Source organism: Gallus gallus, chromosome Z (genome assembly GCF_016699485.2).
Source record: "Gallus gallus isolate bGalGal1 chromosome Z, bGalGal1.mat.broiler.GRCg7b, whole genome shotgun sequence".
Classification (NCBI taxonomy): Eukaryota; Metazoa; Chordata; class Aves; order Galliformes; family Phasianidae; genus Gallus; species Gallus gallus.
The window spans coordinates 28558580-28580311 of NC_052572.1; the positions used below are offsets into that span (position 1 = coordinate 28558580).

The 21732-nt window shown below is 37.6% G+C and overlaps 1 protein-coding gene across 12 annotated transcripts in view; it reads left to right on the forward strand.

The window, feature by feature from the left end:
• Window positions 1-21732, forward strand: part of KDM4C (lysine demethylase 4C) — a 309184-nt gene that overhangs the window by 52496 nt on the left and 234956 nt on the right. For all 12 annotated transcript variants that reach the window (XM_046905735.1, XM_040655989.2, XM_015280207.4 and 9 more), the window contains 2 exons: window positions 3782-3975; window positions 18803-18852. In XM_046905735.1, coding sequence (XP_046761691.1) covers window positions 3782-3975; window positions 18803-18852 — 244 coding nt within the window. The remainder of the gene's footprint in view (window positions 1-3781; window positions 3976-18802; window positions 18853-21732) is intronic.

Consider the following 21732-nt stretch of genomic DNA (forward strand, 5'->3'; position numbering starts at 1 on the left):
ATATTCATGACTGTGAGTGGGTGAGTGCGTGGACTCAGGAGTGGGTGACCAAGCACAGATTTTTCTGCATGTTTCTCCTACTCTTTTTCACTCTCTCTATATCAGGTTTTTTTTTTTTTTTTAACTCTTATTATGTGAGCTTTTACAGTCAGTCATAGAGACATTTTAAGCCTAGTTGTGCAAGAAATGTACTGTTTGCCAGATTAATATTGAGATGAGTCCATGTGATAATTAAGGGAAAAATGATTATCTTTACTAACATATATATGTACAGAAACCGGAATCATAGAAATGGAATAACTCAGACTGATATGTTTCAGGAAAGTGCAGAGAATGGGACTGTGTCACTACCATAAATACATTACGAATGGAAAATGAATAGAAAATAATTTTGTTTGAAGCCCTTTTCTTTTCTGCATAAAGATCTTCACTGTTAAAAAAAATCCTGAATTTCAGTTTTTTTTACCAAGGTACTGGAAGCCTCTTCTTTTTTTTGTCTTTGAGAACAGAATGGGTCAGCTACTTTCAAGCTGTGTTTAGGTATTTATGAGAGCTGCTTGTGAGGCGTTCCCTTTTCTCTACATACTGCCTTACAAGCTGGTTCAAATGCTATTAAAAGAACCATAACAACTCATGACATTAATCTACAGATAGACTGAATTGTCTGAAAAGTTAGCAAAGATTGGAGTATTAGTTTTTTACATAAACTGCTGTCTATAACTTGCACTGTTTCTCTGAAGAAATGCATCATAAGTCTAATGTGCTGTGGCAACGACAAATAAGTTGTTTCACATCTGTATTTCTTTGTTGTAGCAAACAGAGAAAATACGCTGTTTTTTAACTTTTTTTTCCCCTAATGTTGAATTGTGTGGTACAACTGTATCACAGAACGTGGTACTGTATAGAAGTGGCGCAGTGGTACAGAAGAATACAGATTGCATGTATTCAAAAATCTGCCATTGAAAGTGTGGATGCTAGAAGTACGTTCTTTATTCTTGCAATTATTGTAAAACTGTACTGAGATATAGTACAGAATAAATATTCAGTCCTTTCCTTATATTGAGAAGAGTTGGCCTAAATGTTCTTTTTTTTTTTTTTCTTTTTTGCATTTGTAAGAAGCTCCCGGCTTCACTTCTGGGTCAAAGAATATGAATACTGTTCATCTAATAATGGTTATTAACTATAATATACCCTTCTAGGCTATACTTTAACTTTCTGAAGAACTATTATATGTTGACTTGCTAAACTACAGGTCCTATGCTGTTTTTGTGCCTCATTGCAATTCTCATGTCTAAAAACAGTCCCCCAACTATTGCAAAAGACTGAATTTTAAGTGGAATTCATGTAATCATTTTGTGTAGTGTTTTGGAATACCAGAAGAAGGTACATCTATTAGGTAAAGTAATAGATGTGACAATAATTTGTAGTAATAACTTGCATTAACCTAAGCAAGCTAAAACTGCTGTTAAAAAATAGTTCAGGAGTGTAGAAATAATTAAAATGAACCACAGTGAAATTAGAATTTAAGCCAGTTTCAGTGAACTTTTCCTCATAAATGAAAGCTTCTATAGCTTGTCCAGAATGGCTATTATGAAATGAAAATAGGTTATGCATCTTGATTATAGGGGTTTTGGATCTTGTGTTCTGTGTTAGGTGTGTTGAAGCAACCTTTTTCTCTGTAGGAGGATTTGCTTTCATTTCAGGGACAAAGCTCTAACTGTTTGCTTGCTGTTTGGTTGTGACTTAACTGAGGATGAAAATACGTGAAATAAGAAGACATTTTATTCTTAATTTTGTCTCTTAGCTATCACTTAGTCCTTATTAATTCTCAGTAAGAGAAGGGTAAGATTTCTAGATGTTATGATTGGTAAAAGTTTATTTGGATTAAAAATGGTGACTGGAGAAATGAATTTTAAGTAGTAAAAAGCCCACTGGGTCCTGTTAAGCAGATGAATAACACTTCTGGTGAAACCTTTAATCTGTGAATTGCTGGAGGCTGGAAGGGTATTCTGATACTTGTTTGTTTTTTGCCCTCTGTCGGAAGGAGGATACTGCCTAGATTAACAGTTGTTTTTTTTTAATCTTGTGTATTAATTATGTTCCAGTATGCCTCTGTGGTTAAGTCACTGCTTTTATTTTGTCATATTAGTTTGTTTCTCCAAATTGACCGTGCACAATCTGTGAACAGTGGTTAATTTTGTGAGATATTTTCAATCAAATAAGTAAATTAATTTGAAGAATAACTAGTTAAAATTGTTTCTGCAAATAAACTTTATATCTCACAGCTCTATTGCCTTGCTGGTGACTGAGTTTTATATTTGGAAGGTAGAAATTTTACCAACATCTACTACTTGGATACATATTTGGATTTAATTTTCTTGGATAGTGCTTATCATGAATATATTTTTACATATTTTTATTTCAAGTGCCTCTGTGTCACATAAGTGCATCAAAGCAAAAGCTTTCATTATGGATAAATAAATTTGTTATCTGGAATGAACTCATTCTGTAAATATAGCTTCTTTCTAAGACTCCCAGATGACATAAGGGTAGCTTTTCTTCTAAAGTGAGGTCATCAATGCAGGCAGTCAAATATGGTGTCTCGAGGAGTCAGCTGAACTTCATATGGAAGTTACTGTCTTATGTATATTCTAATTATCGAATGCATAACATACTTCATTATTTCGTGCTCAGAAAGCAAGAAGATGAAAACTGAGTTTATTAAATGTTCATTATTTCTTGCTTCAACTTGAATTCTTAATTCATCATCTGCCCAAGTATTGAATGCCATCGTATTTCTTAGGCTCAGTCAAGTGCATCAGAACTGTAGTGCTGTCAATCCATTCCCCAAATTTGAGTTTGATTGTTAGAACTGTGAAGGGTATCAGTGATGACAGTTGGGAAGCGAGTGATCATTAAAAGCATGTTTAGTTGTTATCTTACTGATAAATAAACTTGCCTGAATTGAGTTCATAGCAGGTTTCATTTTATTTCTTTAACACTGGCTAATGTCTTCCTTCAAGGAGCTAATGATTGCTGGCATAGTGAAGTCTGATCTCTTCAATTTTGTTGCTTTGGTCTTTGTTACACTGACTTTTACACGCTGTATTACCTGAAATTGGAATCATGTTTAGTGAATCTGAAATCCAACAAAAACTACATATTTGGCTTTTAAGACACAAGCTTTAGGCAGTAATGAGAGAAAAATGTCTGAAATCCCACAAAATCAGTAGATTTCTTCTGTGATGCTGTGTCATGCAGTCTATTATTACAGTTATAGAAAGATCTCTGAAGTGATTGTTTTAGTTTTTATGGCTTTTTTTCAGAAAAGTGGTAAACTTATATGGAAAAATAACAATTTAAAAGCATTTTAATTTTTTTTAGTATTATTTTCTAAGTAGGAAGTGTAGGTATGCCTGGTGACATATAGGTACCAACTCATCATAGATTTTTGTCTGCAGCTGTTATTTCTGTTCTGTATGGTATTTCAATACGTGTTCATTTTGAAGTATCAAATGTTAAACTCATATATATCTGTCTCTCTGTGTTCTCTGCTGTAAACATCTCAGGCTCAACACCTGATCTGAGGATCAGGACACCTGAGCTAAAGACAAAACAATTTTGGGGGGTAACTTCAACAGTCTACTGAAGTACTTATAAATTTTTGTTAATCTACAGTCTTTTGAAAGGCTAGATAGGATGTGTCTTTTGTGAAATACTGTTATATAAAGTTGCATTATTTTATTAATTTATTAATACATCTGTTATGTATCTTTTTCAGGGTATTGAGGAATGGAATATTGCTCATCTTAATACAATATTGGATGTTGTAGGCGAAGACTGTGGAATTTCTATTGAGGGTGTAAATACCCCATATCTGTATTTTGGCATGTGGAAAACAACGTTTGCATGGCACACTGAAGATATGGATCTCTACAGCATTAATTATCTCCATTTTGGGGAGCCGAAGTCATGGCAAGTTTAAATTTTTCTAGAAGTTTATTTATCTGTGTTTTCTGGCTGACTAAAACAAACAGTTGGGGTGCAATTGCTTCACAGTGATTAACTTTACTCAGAAGCCGAGACAGCACTGTCAGCTAAGAAAAACGATGAAATGGGAAGTCTGTGATACAGAGAACATTGCAGTAATGTACTCTTCTGTTTTAAAGAACAAGGCTAATAAGTATATAGAGCTTGTGTGAGTTCAGAAGGAATAGGTTGTAATGATTCAATTTGAGAAGTTTAGAGTTGACAAATCCAAGGCCATTTGAGAGAGCTCTTGTAAGGCCTCTTTGAAATCAATTTCTTTGGTTCAATTTGTTTAGGTCTGACTTGTCTTCTGGGACTGCTTACAGGTTTTTGTATTAAAGATGCATTTAATTGCTTTTTTTTTGTATCAGAATCTTATTTATTCACTGTTACTCAGGCCCAGTAGCAAAGGAGGTTCAGCATTTACATGTTTCCTGAATGGGAAGTTTCTGCTATCCTTTCCATTTCAGATTTTTAATTGAAAAGCCTATTGTTTGAGGGAGAGATAAGAAAATAAATATACACATAGACTGTGGTCTTATGTGTATCTCTTAAAGCACAAGAGAAAAATGTGTTCCTGCTGATAGTTAGATTTTTTTTCTCTCCCCGAAATACCTGTAGAAGAAACAGCAGTGGACACTAATTTCCTTTTCTGAACCAAATTGGCCTGTGTTGTTTCAGAGTGTTGCATTAACATTCACTGACAGTTTCAATCAGTTAGAATTTTATTCATTTATTGTTGTATACTTGTTGGAGGAGTGCTGCAATAATTTATACTAATGCTGCTACTGTATTCACATGTTCTTTTGTTAACATGATATTAGTGTATTACTTCAAAGAAGTGGAGGAGTTGCATCTTAGGATGCAGATCTTACATGTTCTTCTAAAATTAAAGCTGAGTGAACTGACGTGTGCTTTCTTAAGGAGACCAAATGAAACCTTAGTGAAAAATATTAAGAAGCATTATAGTGTGTTTTCTCTGAGTTCCGAGAGTAGCTTCCACCTGAAATCCCAAATGGGATTTTGCAGGCAGCTGCTAAGTCTGACTGCTGGGAGTGTCTTTATGGATTTTGGAGCTTTCTCTAGTAGTTAGGCATAGATAATCTTCAATTTCTTCTTATTCTCTGTGCACTTCATCAAGAGGCATGCAAACAAGTTCCTATTATGTAATATATACATAATATACAAATCTTCGTTGACTGCTTCATTTGAAACACAGGAAGTATGTCAGGTAACCATTAGAAAAGTCAGAATTATGGTTACTTTTCTGTCTACATATGTATATATTTGTGTAATTTATATGCTTGCTTTATAAATTATTATTTACCTGCAGAGAAGTCCTAAGGATAGGCAAGAATTTGGGAGGAAGAAATGAATTAATACAATTCAGAAGCCTTGAAATAGAACAGTATGAGGGGAGAAGGGTGTTCTGAGGAAAGATTTGAGAGAAAGTAGGAAAGTGTCTGCTGTAATTGCTTGCTGCCAGGCAGAATTTTTGCTGCAACTTTTCCTTTGTGCCTTTTTTTGTTTGTTTGTTTCTGAGGGGAAGGAAATCTTGAAGACACTACCTCATTTAACATCACTTTTTCTTAGGAGAATGGTCTTATTATCAAGAATAACCATTGGCACAATCTACCTAATTTGTTATTGCAGTTTGTTGTTAGTGTGTTTCATAATGGTATCTCAGAGCTGTGGATTCACACTGGAAGTTTCTTCACTCTGTCATTTGTTGTTAAGTATATTCATTATCTTTCGTTGTAATTATTATTTCTGGTTTATAGGCCTTGACTGAAGATTTTTTTAATATAATAGTTTGAGGGGTTTGACATATTCAAATATTGAACTGCTCTTTGACATTAATGCCTCACCTAGCGCAGTTGTTAGTTATTAGTAAAATGTTAGCCTGGTGGTATGCGTGCTATATCCATGCATAAAATATAGATAGTGCTTCAATTTGCATTATAAATTCATAAATGACAAAAATTTGCATAAGTTATTTGCATTTTTGAAATTATTTCTTGCTGTATTAAGTATCTGAAAGCAGTGCTTACTTGCGGTGCTGTTTACCTGACTGGTATAAAAAAAAAAAAAAAGTGGTGTAAATAGAAATTTTTTTGCCTTTCTAAAGATTGAGATGTAAACATTCTTGAAGATATTAATTACGCACATGCAAAAATGATTATTAAGCAGACAGTTATTTTCATGGCACTGTGGAAGTTTCAAACATTAAAATAATTGGAGTTACTCTTTTCTTAAGAAAAAATGAGAACAAGTGGACAGCATATTTAGTTTTTTGTTTTGGAAAGTAGTATTTTTAAAATTGTGCTCACTTTTTTCCCCTTTTGAGTCTGATGGAAGGTGGAGATTTTAATTCTTTTCCACAAAAAGAATTACAGTTTGTACTTATTTTTTAAAAAAGAAAAGAGTATAAACCTGAGGTGTAATTCAGACAGATTATATGTATTAATCTCTGATGTTTTCTCTGACATTCCATTTGCTCTTTACTACCTGGCCTAGAAATGACAAGAGACAATACATTATTTAAAAAAAGAGAAAATTGCTTAGTCGTGCAGTTCATACATTGCAGAACACCTTGCAAGGATTATTGCTCATAAAATAAAGATGAATATGTGCAACAGGAATGGAAGATTTTTAGTGATAATGTCAAGAAAAGGACTGGTTTCTTAAGGAGAGACCCTAGCCGAATTAGGTTAAGTATCGCTATTGTAAGAAAAGTGGTATGAAATGAATCTGTGATAGATAACACTTAGAGCATGTGGGTTGGGTTTAGGAATTCTGGTTTTAGGAGCTCAGTGGGTCCAGGATGGTGAGAAGACTGATCTCAAGATTGCCTCAAATTCTCTCATGGGCTACTTTAATGTTGCCTCTTGACTACTGTAGCTGTTACTCTATTTTTACAGATTTGCTAGTGTAGAATGCGTACCAGTATGTGTTTAATCTTCCTCTATGATCTGGAAATGTGAGGAAGTGTTGTTCCATGTTATGGGCTATGAGACACATTAAAACATTTCACATGAAGGCTTTCAGATTTTGAGTATCCGCAGCAAAGAGACAGTGGTGGGGTTACAAATATCGTGGAATGAAAGGGATGGTGTTGTGATGTTAATAATACAGAGAAAATTGTAGTAAAAAATGGTGTAGAAGGGACGGCATTGTCAGACTAGCACGAATGCTGTAGATAGAGTCTCTTTTAACCTGGTTTTGATGGTATCTTCTGGAGTATCATAAATAGGGTTTTCAGTGTGATCAGCAGATGATGAAGTCTGGTGAAAATTAGGCCAGGTGAAACAAAGTTCAGCATGGGTGGAAGAATGCTTTTAACTTCTTGTAAGTCGTGCGTACCATTTACAGAACTGGCATGTTTCCTATTTGTGTTGAATGTCTCAGAAAAGTAACAGATAAAATTACAGTGATGTGCAAATATTTTAACACGAAGTGGGAGTAATCTGCAAAACCTTCCCTGATAGATGAGAGGGTGGTTATGACCAAGTAAGGAGAGGATCAGCTGCATTTACTTTAAAATTATCAGAAAAGGAGCAGAAATAAGACTATCATGAAACACAGAGGTAACTGTAATCAGAATGGAAATTCTGACTGTAAAAAGGTAGCTATAATCTGTCAAGCTTGTCAGCACTGTTTCTGTGCTTGAAGCTGACCACATTTTTGGAAGCTGCGAAGTTCTCCATGAAAGTGCAGGCATTTCAAGTTTCTATCTAATTCTGTATAAAGATGAGGAGAGGCCGAGAGAGCGGGTATTGTTCAACTTGGAGAAAAAAAGGCTCAGGGGTGGATCTCATTAATGTACATAGGTTGCTTTAAAAGTAATGCCTCCTGTTTATATCAGTGGAAACTACAACAGATACAAAGAGCACAATAGCCCTATTTAGTAGAACAAATTCTAGCTACAGAATACTTGTCTTAAACATAGTCACCAGCATTAGATGTGCTTTTTCACCAGAGGTGAATAAGAGCCTGCATGCCATGCTTGTAAAAATTGGCACTAGTGGAGGTGACCCACTGTCACTATCACCGCTGCTGAAATGCAGTGCCTCACTGTGCACACCTGCACTGTTTGGTCTCTATTCAACAAGTGTCTGTGAATGTCAGTGGGTGCAGTGCCATTTTTTCCACATGGAGGAATTCAGTCATAGAATCATAGAATCATAGAATCATAGAATGGCCTGGGTTGAAAAGGACCACAACGATCATCTTGTTTCAACACCCCTGCTATGTGCAGGGTCACCAACCACAGTAATACACCTTTATTTCATACCAGAAAAGCTTCATCAACCAGCAGAAGAAAGTCAGGAAGGTAATTCAGTCAGGCAGTGGTGGCTGGCAAGCTGGACATGAGCCAGCAATATGCCCTCACAGCCCAGAAAGCCAACTGTATCCTGGGCTGCATCAGAAGGAGCAAGATCAGCAGATCAAGGGAGGTGATTCTGCCCCTCTGTGCTGGTGAGACCTCACCTGGAGTACAGCATTCAGATGTGGAGTCCTCAGGACAGGAGAGACCTGCTGGAGCATGTCCAGAGGAGGATGAAAATGATTCAAGGGATGGAACACCCCTCCTGCGAGGACAGGCTGAGAGAACTGGGGCTGTTCAGTCTGGAGAAGAGAGGACTCTGAGGTGACCTGATAGTGGTCTTTCAGTATCTAAAAGAGGACTGTAAGAAAGAAGGGGACAGACTCTTCAGCAGGGTCTGTGTGGTAGGACAGGGGGAAATGGTTTCAAGCTAAAAGAAGGGAGGTTTTGACTGGATATAAGGAGTTATTTTATTATGATAAGATTAGTGAAACAGTGGAACAGGTTGCCTAGAGAGGTGGTGGTATGCCCTGTTGCTGGAGACATTCAGGGTCAGGGTAGATGGAGCTCTGAACAACCTGATCAAGCTATGAATGTTCCTGTTCATTGCAGGGGATTTGGACTAGATGACTTTTAAAGGTACCTTCCACCTCAAATGATTGTGTAATTTTGTGATTCATACCCACTTCCATGTCAGACACCATTTTGTCAGACTTCACCTCTGCTGCCTTCTGCTGCATAGCAACAAAACGTAAGGGGATGTTGGTGGGAAGATTCAGCCTTTACTACCATAGTAGTAAACATACCAACACGCACCTCTGATGTTAGGGGCCAAGATATTAAAGTAGGAGGCATTACTTTCAGAGCAGCCCTCGTGTATAAATATTGGAAGGAAAGGTGCTAAGAGGATGGAGCCAGGCTCTTTTCATTGGAGCCTAGCGACAGGGGAAGAGGCAGTTGGCACAAACTGACACAGAGGAGGCTCCATTGGAACATCAGAAAGTACTTTACTGTACAAACAAGTGAGAACTGGCACATGTTGTCCAGAGAGGTTGTGGAGTCTCCTCCTTGGAGATTTTCAGAAGCCTCCTGGACATGGTCCCAGGCACTGGATGGCCAACAGAGGTTCCTTCCAGTGTCAACCTCTCCTGATGAAAGGGTCAGACTACTGCAGATTCCACCTTTGTAGCTTCAGTAGAACTGTGAATTTGAAAATGTTAGCAGAGTAGCGATTCTGTACTTGAAAATGTAACTTCCTTGACTCTGATGCCTAGAACAATGTTATTCATGTGGCAAACATTTAATTACTTCCTGAGGCATGATGGAAAGGTAACCATAAACTTGCAGGAAGCAGACTAAATTTTAAACTTATATTAGTTCTAGTGATGTTGTGGTGTAACTGTGTTGTTTTTTTAATATTCTTTAATACATTTTTCTGTGAAAGTTTATGGCTCAGTGATTTTACAGACATACATAACTTTGCATTTATTTTAATCATACTAAAACATTAAGGTTGTTAAATGTGTAACTATAAATGATTTGAGGTGCATCTGCTTTGATTTAACTTCGTGAACTGCTTTACCATGTCTGTATTGTGGGCAAATCAAATTTTATTTAGTGTTGTGTTTTTTTCCTTTTTTCCTGGACATCAGAGGAGATGCAAGGCAAGTCAAGTGTGGAAGTCAGCGTATGACTGACAGTTTATAGAATTTTGTGCTGATCCTTGCACTACTGACTCATTGGAAATCTCTTTGTCTGCCTAACCCTATACATTTTTTATGACAAGTAGGGGTCTCATTTTCTCGTCTTGGAAACTAGGGACTTGTCATCTCATAGTCATTGTTCTCAGAAGCTATTAGAGCCTGCATTTTCCATCTTGGAAATGATATTAAGGAGTCCTTGGAAAAAGAAAAGCAACGTATATTTCAGAGATCTTTGTATTTGTGTCTGTCGCATCACTTAGCTCCACTGCTTTCCTTGCTGTGGAAGCAAGTTCACTTTCTGTGGAAACGCACTAAATTGAAAGAGTGTGACTCATTCTAGCAGGGTATCCTAGGCTGTCACACAGTGGTAGCTGTGTGATTCATAGAACATGTAGCAGGTATTAGTGATTTTTGACATTCTTTGCAGCCAGTGAAGACAAATTGTCCTTTTTCTTCTTTCCAATACAGATTCCCAGAGTGAGGACTTAGATTTTAGTTTGTATCTTGAATTCTTCCTTAAGCTAGGATTTTAATGGTGAAACAAACTTGGAGATAGAATGAGTGCTGGTGGATGCAGAACATTTCAAGTTTTAATAGTTTGTATATGTCAGACTGAAGTTTTTGGAGCTCTGAAGAAATACAGCTTAAGTCTGCATTATTAATAATTTTGACTTCTGATGACTATTTTTTTTCATATTAAACACTATTTATGCAGAAATTGATGATACACTGTCATGTTTTTTGCTTACTTACAGACAGTATAGATGGATGGCACTGAATTGAGGTAAAACAAGACAATTCTGATACAGACAGAAAATAGGGTCAGTGATTTGTATTTATCTACATTATGCAGGATGTTTTTAAAAATTGTATGTTGACTTTTGTTTCAGGAAGCACAGTTAATGTAACTTTACATCTAATTTTTCTAAATTAGTATTCCCGTACTACTGTATTAAAAACATGACAGTCTTCTAACTTAACAAAGAGAAACTGTAATGCTAAAATACTGTTTGAATTTAGTTGATGTTAAAATGAACACAGTAGAACATTAACAACATTCTTAATGTAAAGACATCTTAATTGCATATAACTGCATTTGTTTAATTTTATTAACATTGTTTAGAAGATTTACAAATGGAGCAATGGAAATTCAGATTGCTCTGTGTCATGATTTGTGGCTTCTTGGAAGTTTTTCTCAGTAGAATGCAGGAGAACATTTCAGACGGTGGAATAAAAACCAGTCAACCATTTGTTCCCTGATTGTTCAGGGAAGAATGTCTTCTCAGAAGGAGTGGTTAGACATTGCAGCGGGGTGCCCAGGGAGGCAGTGAAGTCGTTGTCCCTGGAGGTGTTTAAGGAAAGGGTAGATGTAGCACTTAGGGACGTGGTTTAATAGGCATTACTGGTGGTAGGTGGATGATTGGACTACATGATCTTAGAGGTCTTTTCCAGCCTTTTATGATTACGTGACACTGTTCTTAAAAATCTTTGTTACATTTCTGTTGAAGGACTTGGTAGCTTTGGGCTGGATTTATTTCAATTCAGTGTGTTTGTAAGGTTTAGTAGCTTTTAACGTGCAAACTCTCCTGACTTTTAAAAATGAAACTATATATTTTTAAAATTATTCCTGGGAATGACAATTGATTAATTTTATAGTGTGATCCAGATTTTTTAATTTTATTACAAGGTACATCCCGAAGATGAACGCATGATGGAAATTCTAGAGTTAGTTAAATAGTGTATTCATTAGTATAAATTGGGAAGCAACTGCATATGAATGGGGTGTCTGCGCTATGAGTACCTGGAGCTGACTCATCAAGAAGCTGTGGAGGTAAGAGCTGTGAGACCGTGCTTAACTTGCAAGCTGCTCATCTAGCAGAACCCTGAAATCACTGTTCTGGCTCTGCATACTATGGATGGGTGAAAACAGGTGCTTCATAAAGGAATACATTGTGATAGATGTGATGAATGGAGAACTGCCATAGGAACCATTGGAACTAGGATTTGGATACGTATTTTTTTTGAAGTTATATTTCTAAATCATCACTAAAAAGCATGGTACTTATTTAAAGAAGTTGAGGTAGTCCTCCTATACAAATGTGCATTTTGCCTGCAGCCAAGAATCTAACAAAGAAGTGAAAATGTTATTTCTATTCCTTTTATATCTTAAGGTAGCCTGTCAATCCTCTATCTCACCAAACTATGCCTTAATAGTTAAGTTATGGGAGTATACTCTTCACTGGCCCATGTTACAAGTGATGTGGGAGCAAATAAGGAAGATGGAGAAGATGAGAAATCTTGCATTTCTAATGTTTGTGAGCAGAAGGTTTCTTTAATCTCCACTAACTGATCACAAGGTAAAAGGAAAAATCCTAAGACTAGGGAGCAATATAAAGACTCTGTGTGAGTTTTCTTATTTTTTCTGTTGAATATTCTACTGAGGAGAAGAAGGGAAAAAAAAGCAAGAGTATCTATTTATCCCTGTAAACAAGAGATTCTTCTGAGGCTGTTGCAGACTGCTCTTTGTACTTTGGAGGTGTTTAGAAGGCTTTTACAAGGCATCAGGCTGATACGAAGTAATCATTTAATGAATATTCATATATTAATATCACACACTGACACAGCAGCAATATTAGAAATAATGCAATCTTAAGTTGTATGCAGTGATTTTACCATAATTGAACTTAAATGGCCTTCTGGAGTTTGGAAGCTTGACTTTCTGACACTTTGAATATGCAGATGTGGAAAAGAGATTGAGTAAAAAATTTTTTAAAATTCAGACGCTGTAGTAATGCTGTTTCCTATATTTTTTTTCCCCGAAATTACATTAGTATAATGATATTTTTTATCAAAATTATTTTTTCTTCTTTCTTTCTTTTTTTTTTTTCTTCTCTCATTTCCTCTGTGTCATTTTAATATAAGTACAGAAACCTAATTTTACTGTGACTTGTGCTTATTATCAGGACAGTCAGATGGTTATACTGTAACCAAAAGTGGGGAAAGAACATGAAATTAATGCAAAAATCACAAAATTATTGATAAGTGATGTAAGCGTGCCTTAAAGTTCTTTAAAAAGATCAGTTGTCTGTTCACGTAAATGATTTTAGTCCTATTTTCCATAAGCACTTTTTATGTAGTAGACTTATTTTATGTTGCCTGATGTTTTTGCCACAGTCTCTCAAATGGAAATTTAGAAAGTAAATATTGCTGTGGAGAGATGATATTAGCTGGCTTTGTGTTTTCTCAGATGTGTATTAGTTATTTTTTCTTCTGAAGACCGTAATTTTCGTCTACGTTTTCCTTTGAGTTAAGCAATTTCATCTGAGGTCCACATGCTTTTGGTTAGTTTGTTGAAATGAGCTGTGCTAAAGTTTCCATTTCTGACTTAAAGGAAGATTAAAGGAAATGGAAATTTTCTTTGGTGTCTTGTTATAAAGACCTGCAACATCCAAATGTTCCTAATAAAAATGAGCTTGAGTAAAATGCATATTTCATTTTTTACTTGCAGTAAATTCTTTGCCATACAAGGAGAAACTGTTTTCCTACATGGAAAATTCACTCTGATTGGAAAGTAAATGTGAAGGAAACAGTACCTTAGAGATTATTTACATTTTGCATCTGAGAGTGTAAAAAAAAAATAGTAACCAACATAGTTATTAAATTTAAGCAGGCTGTGCATCACTGTTTTCAGCTGAGTTTGCTGGACACTGGTTTTTCATACCGTAGTCAACTATGTTTGTCAACAAACTTATTTTCTGAGCTATGGGACTGAGTGATCACAGGGACCAGGCTGTAGTTTGTTACTTTCTCCCCTGAAGAATGCAGATGGGACAGTGAGCTTGCATTATTAGTAGTTTATGGGTAAGCAGTAAATGTTACTCCATAATGCTGAGATTTATTTAGAAAAAAAAAAAAAAAGAAGAAAAAAACCCATCCCAACTGTTATTTAAAAAGAACTTTCGTATTTTTTTCCTGGCTCTAAATATTCAGTGTTGCTGGAGAAAATTGAAATGCCATTACTAAATTCTTTGCATTTGTTTAGTGAGATGCAGTAGAGTCTGTTTCAGTTCAGCTCGAAACAGCATGTCTTACCTGTGTACTTAAAGCGAGGAAGTGTTTTGCATTATGAGATCCAAAAATCTGCCAAAGATCTTATGTAACCAAAGGAGCCTGAGAAAGAATGTTTTTTTTTTTAATTTTCCTTTTTACACTGACTGATTTAATGATCTGAGAAGGAATTTGAGTATTTTTCATTTAATGTTTGATAGGGTAGACCAAGCATCCAGTTTAATTCACATCACCACCCTTTGTCTGGTATCCAAGACAGGCACATGTGTTTAAAAAGCCACAGTTTTCTATTATGTTGTGTTTGGAACCAAGGAGAGGTGTTGCTCTGTTGTGCCTGGAGAGTGAATTTGGGGCTCCTAATGATACTGCAAAGGCAGCCTCCTTTTCTTGATCCCTTAACCAAGGGCAGTAGCAACAGAGGGAAGAATTGAAGGATCAAGGGTTAGATACTGCTGCATTCACTAGTAGAGGACCATGGTGAAAAAGCACCAACTTAGGTATAATGAATTATTGATTGATAAATTTATATTCACTAAATAAATAGGCGTAGCCCAGTTAAATCACTTGTCATAGAATCATGGAATCATAGAATCACAGGGTTGGAATGAACCTATGAGATCATCTAGTCCAGCTGTCCTCCCATTACTCTTGTTACCACAAGCCACTAAGCCGTATCTCATAGCTCCTCATCCAGACGTCTCTTGAACACTGCCAGGGACGACGACTCCACCACCTCCCTGGACAAGCCATCCAGTGGCTGACCACTCTCTGAGAGAATTTTTTTTTCCTTATGTCTAATGTAAATCTCCCCTGACGCAACTTGTGGCCATTTCCTCAAGTCCTGTTTGTTGCCTGGGAGAAGAGGCCAAACCCCTCCTCATCACAGCCTCCCTTCAGGAAGTTGTAGTAGAGTGCAATGAGGTCTCCCCTGAGCCTTCTCTTCTCCAGACTAAACAATCCCAGCTCCCTCAGCTGCTCCTCATAAGATTTGTGCTCCAGACCCCTCACCAATTTTGTTGCCCTTCTCTGGACATGTTCCAGGGCCTCAATGTCTTTCTTGTAGTGAGGAGCCCAAAACTGAACACAGTGCACAAGGTGCGGCCTCACCAGTGCTGAGTACAGGAGGATGATTACCTCCCTGCTCCTGCTGGCGACACTATTTCTAATGCAGGTCAGGATGCTGTTGGCCCTCTTGGGCACCTGGGCACACTGTCAGCTCATGTTCAGCTGAGCATCAACCAATACCCCCAGGTCCCTTTCCTCTTCATAGTCATCCAGCCACTCATCCCCAAGCCTATAGCGCTGCATGGGGTTATTGTGGTCAAATTGCAGTTTGAAAGTGCAGTTTCAAAGTGCCTGGCACTTGGCCTTGTTGAACCTCATCCCATTCACCTCAGCCCAGCAATCCAGCTTATCTGCATCCCTCTGCAGGGCCTGCCTACTCTCAGGCACATCAACACCACCTCCCAACTTGGTGTCATCTGCAAACTTACTGAGGGCACACTCAATCCCTTCATCTAGATAATAAGTAAAGATATTAAACAAGATGGGCCCCAGTACCGACCCCTGGGTTGCTTGTAATGGGTTGCCAGCTGGACTTAACTCCATTAACCACTACCCTTTGGGCATGGCCCTCTAGCCAGTTCCTTACCCAAAGTAGGGTATACCTGTCCAGGCCATGGGTAGCCGGTTTCCCCAGGAGAATACTGTGAGAGACCGTGTCAAAGGCTTTGCTGAAGTCTAGGTAGACTACACTGACAGCCTTTCCCTCATCCACCAGTCTGGTCACCCGGTCATAGAAGGAGATGAGGTTGGTCAAGCACGACCTGCCTTTCATGAACCAATGCTGACTGGGTCTGATCCCCTGGATGTCACACACAAGACGTGTGATCTCACCCAGGATGATTTTCTCCATAACATTCCCTGGTACCAAGGTTAGGCTGACGGGGCTGTAGTTCCCCAGATCCTTCTTACAGCCCTTCTTGTATATGGGAGTCACATCAGCCAGCCTCCAATCCTCTGGGACCTCTCCAGATAACCATGACCGCTGGTAGATGGCAGAGAGTGGCTCAGCAATCACCCCCGCCAGCTCCCTCATCACCCTAGGATGGAGCCCGTCCATTCCCATGGAGTTGCGATAGTCCAGATGGAGGAGGAGCTCTCTAACTGTCTCCACCTGAATCACCGGGGTTGTATTCTATGTAGCATCCCAGGCTTCCAGATCAGGGCATAAAGTGCCTGAGGATAACTGACTATTAAAGGCAGATGTAAAAAGGGCGTTGAGGACCTCAGCCTTCTCCTTATCCTCAGTGGTCACATTCACTGCTGCATCAACTACAGGCTAGAACTTCTCCTTGGTTCTTCTCTTACCATTGATATGTTTGTAAAATGATTTCTTATTCTCTTTTACTGTAGTGGCCAATCTGAGGTCATGTTAGGCTTTTGCTTTCCTAACTTCCACTCTGCATACCTTACCAGATATTGTCCCCATTTATCCTTCTGATAGCTTAATAGATACCGTTTTTAATGTGACCTCAGTTTTCAAGTTTTGTCTTCTTTTACTACTGGTAAGTACTTAATATATATGCAGGTATAGATAGATGTATCTGGCTGTGTATTATCACAAAAATACAGCCTGATGCACTTTCGGAAGAACAACTTTTCAGAGTAATCCCTGTCTGATTAGAGACAAGAAAAGCAAAGAAAAGTCTCTAGGTTGTCTTCTTAGACATAAGTACTGTCTTTTCTGGTTTTACTTTGGACTTTGGTGTTTAATGGCATAGAATGCAATAGAAAATGTTATACATAGCTGTATAGCTGAGGTATGAAAGTTAAAAATGTTTTAGATTGTTATGTGTACACGGATGCACATTTAATATGTGGCAGAGAACAGGCATAGTTCAGAAGTACAAGTGGGGAGAAAAAATTTTGGAAAGACAAAATTCTGAAGAAAACTGCACTCAGTGAGTAGAGTCAAGCCAAAAGTCTCTTTGTTTAGTAGCATTTGGAGTGGGCTGTCAGAAGGCATGGGCTTTGTTAAACTTCTTCTGTTTAGAGTACAGACTGTTGTGCTGGAATAGTCTTGCTTCTGTGCAGAAGTTTCAGTTGTAATAGTTAAAAATTATGTGTGCATTAGGTGCAAATGAAAGCTGGAGATAGAAGAATGTTGTGCCGAGTGAGGGATTCTGAATGGCTTGTTTGTTTTTTCTTGATGAGTTGACAGAAAATATAAAAGAAATTTGTATTCATAATATAGTACAAGAGAAAAATCTGCATGTTGACTTTAAAATGTGGGTTTGTACTGCTCTAAGTATGCATTTTCCCCTTTCTGAACTGTATTTTTTTTTTTAACAAAGAACTAATTCAGTGTTGTTAAAATATCAAACTGAAATGAAAGCCACTTATATCACGTGGTGAAGTTGTTAAAGTCAAAAGTAGAGTCTAATGCATAGATGTACCAGTGGCATGTCTATGAAGTGCAGTAAATCTGTGAAGAACAAGGTTCTGTGTTTGCTTTGTGAAGTTGTTGCAAATTGCTTATGGAATTACATAAAAACACGTTATTGTAGGAGCAGAATGTTTCCAAGATCTGCACAATTTCTGAATTTTTAGAAAATGTGTTTCTTAAGAATTGCAAATGAGTTATGAAGGCAAATAGCCTCTCATTCTACAGCACTTACAGTAAGGAAAAAATGCAGGAGACATTTAATACTCATATTTTTCTGTTGAACTTCTGTGAAATACATCAAAAAACAAAGTTTTTTGATCATCAGTTTTTTACATCAAGTTAAACCTGTGAGAATTGTATGTATTTTGTTATATGTGTTTTTGTTTCACTTGGAAAATGAAAATCCATCTTTGTCAATTGGAGTTATGAATGCCAATATGCATGATTTTAAATAGTAATACATTTTTGAACTGTGTATTATAATTTTTAAACTAATAGTAATTAAAATTGTTTCTCAAAATACCTTAATCTGTACTTCTTCCTCAGAAAATGATATATGATGGCTGTTCCAAAAGTAATGCATCCTACTTTATGAAGCTGACCCATCATGTTTATGCTGGTGGTTTTGCAGTAGAGGTTAAACCTTCCTGCCAATATTCCATTGCATTTTGTTGCCATGTGACAGATGGCAGCAACGGGGCACTGTGACAGAACGATATCTGATATGGAAGTGCAGATGCAGTAGAGGTGTGGCACTGAATTCTTCCATGTGGAAAAAATGGCACCAATTGACACTCATTGACACTTGCTGAGCATTTCTGGAGACCAACCAATGGACGTGAGCACAGTGAGGTAGTGCATTTCAGCATTGGTGATATCAATAGTGGGTCACCTCTACTAGTGCAGATTTGTGTGAGCTTGGCATGCAGTTCATCACTGGAGAAAATACGTAGCTAATGGTGGTAACTGTTGAAGAACAGTGTTTTGTAGCTGAGAATGTGCTCTTTGAAATAGTGTTATTATACTCTTTGTATCAGTTGTCATTTCCATGGAAATAAACGGGAGGCATTACTTTTGGAGCAACCTGTATATTTTTTCTATATATGATTTTTCACTCATTAATCTTCTTATTTTCTGTACTTAAGGTACTTAATTATGTGTAAAATGCTGTTTTGCATAGTAATTATTTCTTTAAACATATAATCCTTTTCTTCACGTGAATTTTAGGTATGCAATTCCTCCAGAACATGGGAAACGGCTTGAACGACTGGCTCAAGGTAATATTTTTAGTGTTTCTGTATGTGAGATGTTTGAAGGACAAGCCTCCAGCACGTTGGAAAACGTCCTCTACTGAACTACTGTGCTTTATTACTTCTTAATATCATGTGACTTTTATATTTGCAAGCCAGGAATGCCTTTTAATACTCTGAGCAATTTTAAAGGCGCAAAATAAGCCTTTTTCTTAGTACTTTATTTTGTAGTGGTATTTTTAGGTTGGTCATGTTTATGAAAATAAGACAAAATTTTGCCCTTTTTGTTAATTAGATTTTCATTGCTAATATCTTTGCCTCGTTCCATGCCCTTGCTTTTCCTTATTGTACTTTCTTGGCACCAGAAGCTTTTGAATTTATAGTCAATAGTAGTTAAATTTGATTCAAAGAAAGAAACGTTGAAGAGAACAGAGTTTCCTGAAGTTTCATGGAAGTGGAACGGAATGTCATGGTAGAGAAGGGAAACTTAGTACCTCTGAGGAGGGGGAGGCTCACAAAATACGACTCTAAATCTTATTTATAGCAGCCTACTGGCCAACGAGCAGCATAACAGTGTATGTTTATTACCCAAAGCATGTACCTGTGCTCTCCAAAGGTGTGAGGAAAATCTTCTGAAAAGAAGCAGAGGATATTGGGATGGGGTTTAAAGGATAAAAATATATATATATATATAGAAAAATGTTCCTTGCACAATGTTTTGTTTTATTTTAAATAACACTACAGCTCTCCTCAAGCACGGGAATAATTAGGCATATTTCTTGACCTACAGCATATGTTTTATAGCCTGCTATTAATAATATTATATAAGGAATAATATTATATAAAGAAGGTTGTGGATGTCCCTGGAGGCATCCAAGATCAGTCTGGATGTGGCTCTGGGCAGCCTGGTCTTGTGGTTGGCGACCCTGTCCACGGCAAAAGGGTTGAAATTAGATGATCTTTGAAGTCCTTTTCAACCCAGGCCATTCTATGTTTCTGTGATTCTGTGATTCTATGAATGCCAATGAAAGCTGATAATTAGATATTGTGTATCCGGACTGTCTTCTGAAAATGCTTGTTCATTTTCTTTTCATGTCTATTTTATGCACATATATATGCATGGCAGTTTTAATGAGCAATTATTAAACTCGTTATTGAGAACAATAATATCATGCGTATCACTGAGATGTGAAAGTAAAGACATGAGCTCACAGCCTTAAAAGCGCAGATTAAAAAGACAGATTTCAACCTGGATAATTACATTCACTGTTCTGAAATTTCCCATATGAAAACTGAGAGAGTTTCTGCTGAGATAGTTGCCACTTAATTCTAATTTCCACATCTTTTTTTTTTTTTTTTTTTTATGACCTACAAAACTCTTCTTGTACATACATTGAAGGTTTTGATTTTCACTGATAAACATTTTGATGCATGTGGTAGACCAGGCAAATCCCAGCTCCCTCAGCCTCTCCTCATAAGACTTGTGCTCCAGACCCCTCTCCAGCTTTGTTGCCCTTCTCTGGTCATGCTCCAGGGCCTCGATGTCTTTCTTGTAGTAAGAGCCGCAAAACTGAACACAGTGTTCAAGGTGCGGCCTCACCAAGGCTGAGTATGGGGGGACAATTACTTCCCTTCTTCTGCTAGCATCTCTATTTCTGATACAAGCCAGGTTGCCATTGGCCTTCTTGTCCACCTGAGCATGCTGCTGGCTCATGTTCAGCTGAGCACTGACCAATACCCCCAGGTCTGTTTCCTCTACACAGCTTTCCAACCACTCTGCCTCAAGCCTGTAGCATTATCTGGGGTTTTAGTGGCCGAAGTGCAGGACCCGGCACTTGGTCTTGTTGAACTTCATCCCACTGGTGTCAGCCCAGTGATCCAGCCTGTCCAGATCCCTCTGCAGGGCCTCGCTACCCCCATGCAGATCAGCTCTTCCTTCCAACTTGGTGTCATCTGCAAACTTATTGAGGGCACACTCAATGCCCTCATCCAGGTTATCAATAAAGATATTGAAGAAGACAGGCCTCAGTACTGACCTCTGGAGGGGCACCAGTCCTGACTGGTCACCAGCTGGATTTAGCTCCATTCACCACCAATCTCTGGGCCCAGCCTTCCAGACAGTTCTTCAGCCAGCAAATCTTTGATCCACACCTTGATTACTCAGGAGAAGCAAAGATTTTATGTATTTAAGGTCTTCTATACATGCGCTTTTGATGTTAACTGGGAAGATGCTATTTGGGTAGATAGAATTTTCACTTGATATGGTTGAGCTGCTCTCAAGCATATTATAGGATTTCACATTGACTGCTTATAGCTGTGCAGCAGTTTATATCTAACTCTTCAGGTTTAAGCATTCTATAAAGTAGTGTGTGCCCAACCCTTCTTTTTTTGAGAGCAAGGAAAGTGAATGTGCAATTTCAGCAACATTTGCTCATTCGTTTCTAAGAAATAAGTGCAAGTGATGGGTGCCATTGTTTGGAGCAGGCTAAAAAAACTTTCGTTTTTTTCTTTGACATACTGTAGTTTATTCAGATAGGGGGTAACCTTTACAAATTCAGCAACTAGGTAACTTTTTGAGGGACATGCTTTTGCTACACCTTTAAAAAAATAAGTTCCCAATTTCATGGGAACTTACAATGTTGCTTAGTGGAAGTTTCTATACAAACATACTGTGTTGGCGCACAGGTCCTGAGATTTCTGAAAGCTTTCACTACTGCTAATGATGGCTTACTGTGGTAAAAGGAGTGGGACATAAAAACATGGGAAAGTAGTGGAAATCTCCAGAAACATGGTATGTCAGAAGCTGGTAGGACACGTGTCGTGGGGAGCAGTGTCTTATCTTGGAATGCCTTAGTTGGAGTTGGTAATAGGCTAAATGAGACTTTCTTCTCAGTACAGCAGTATCAC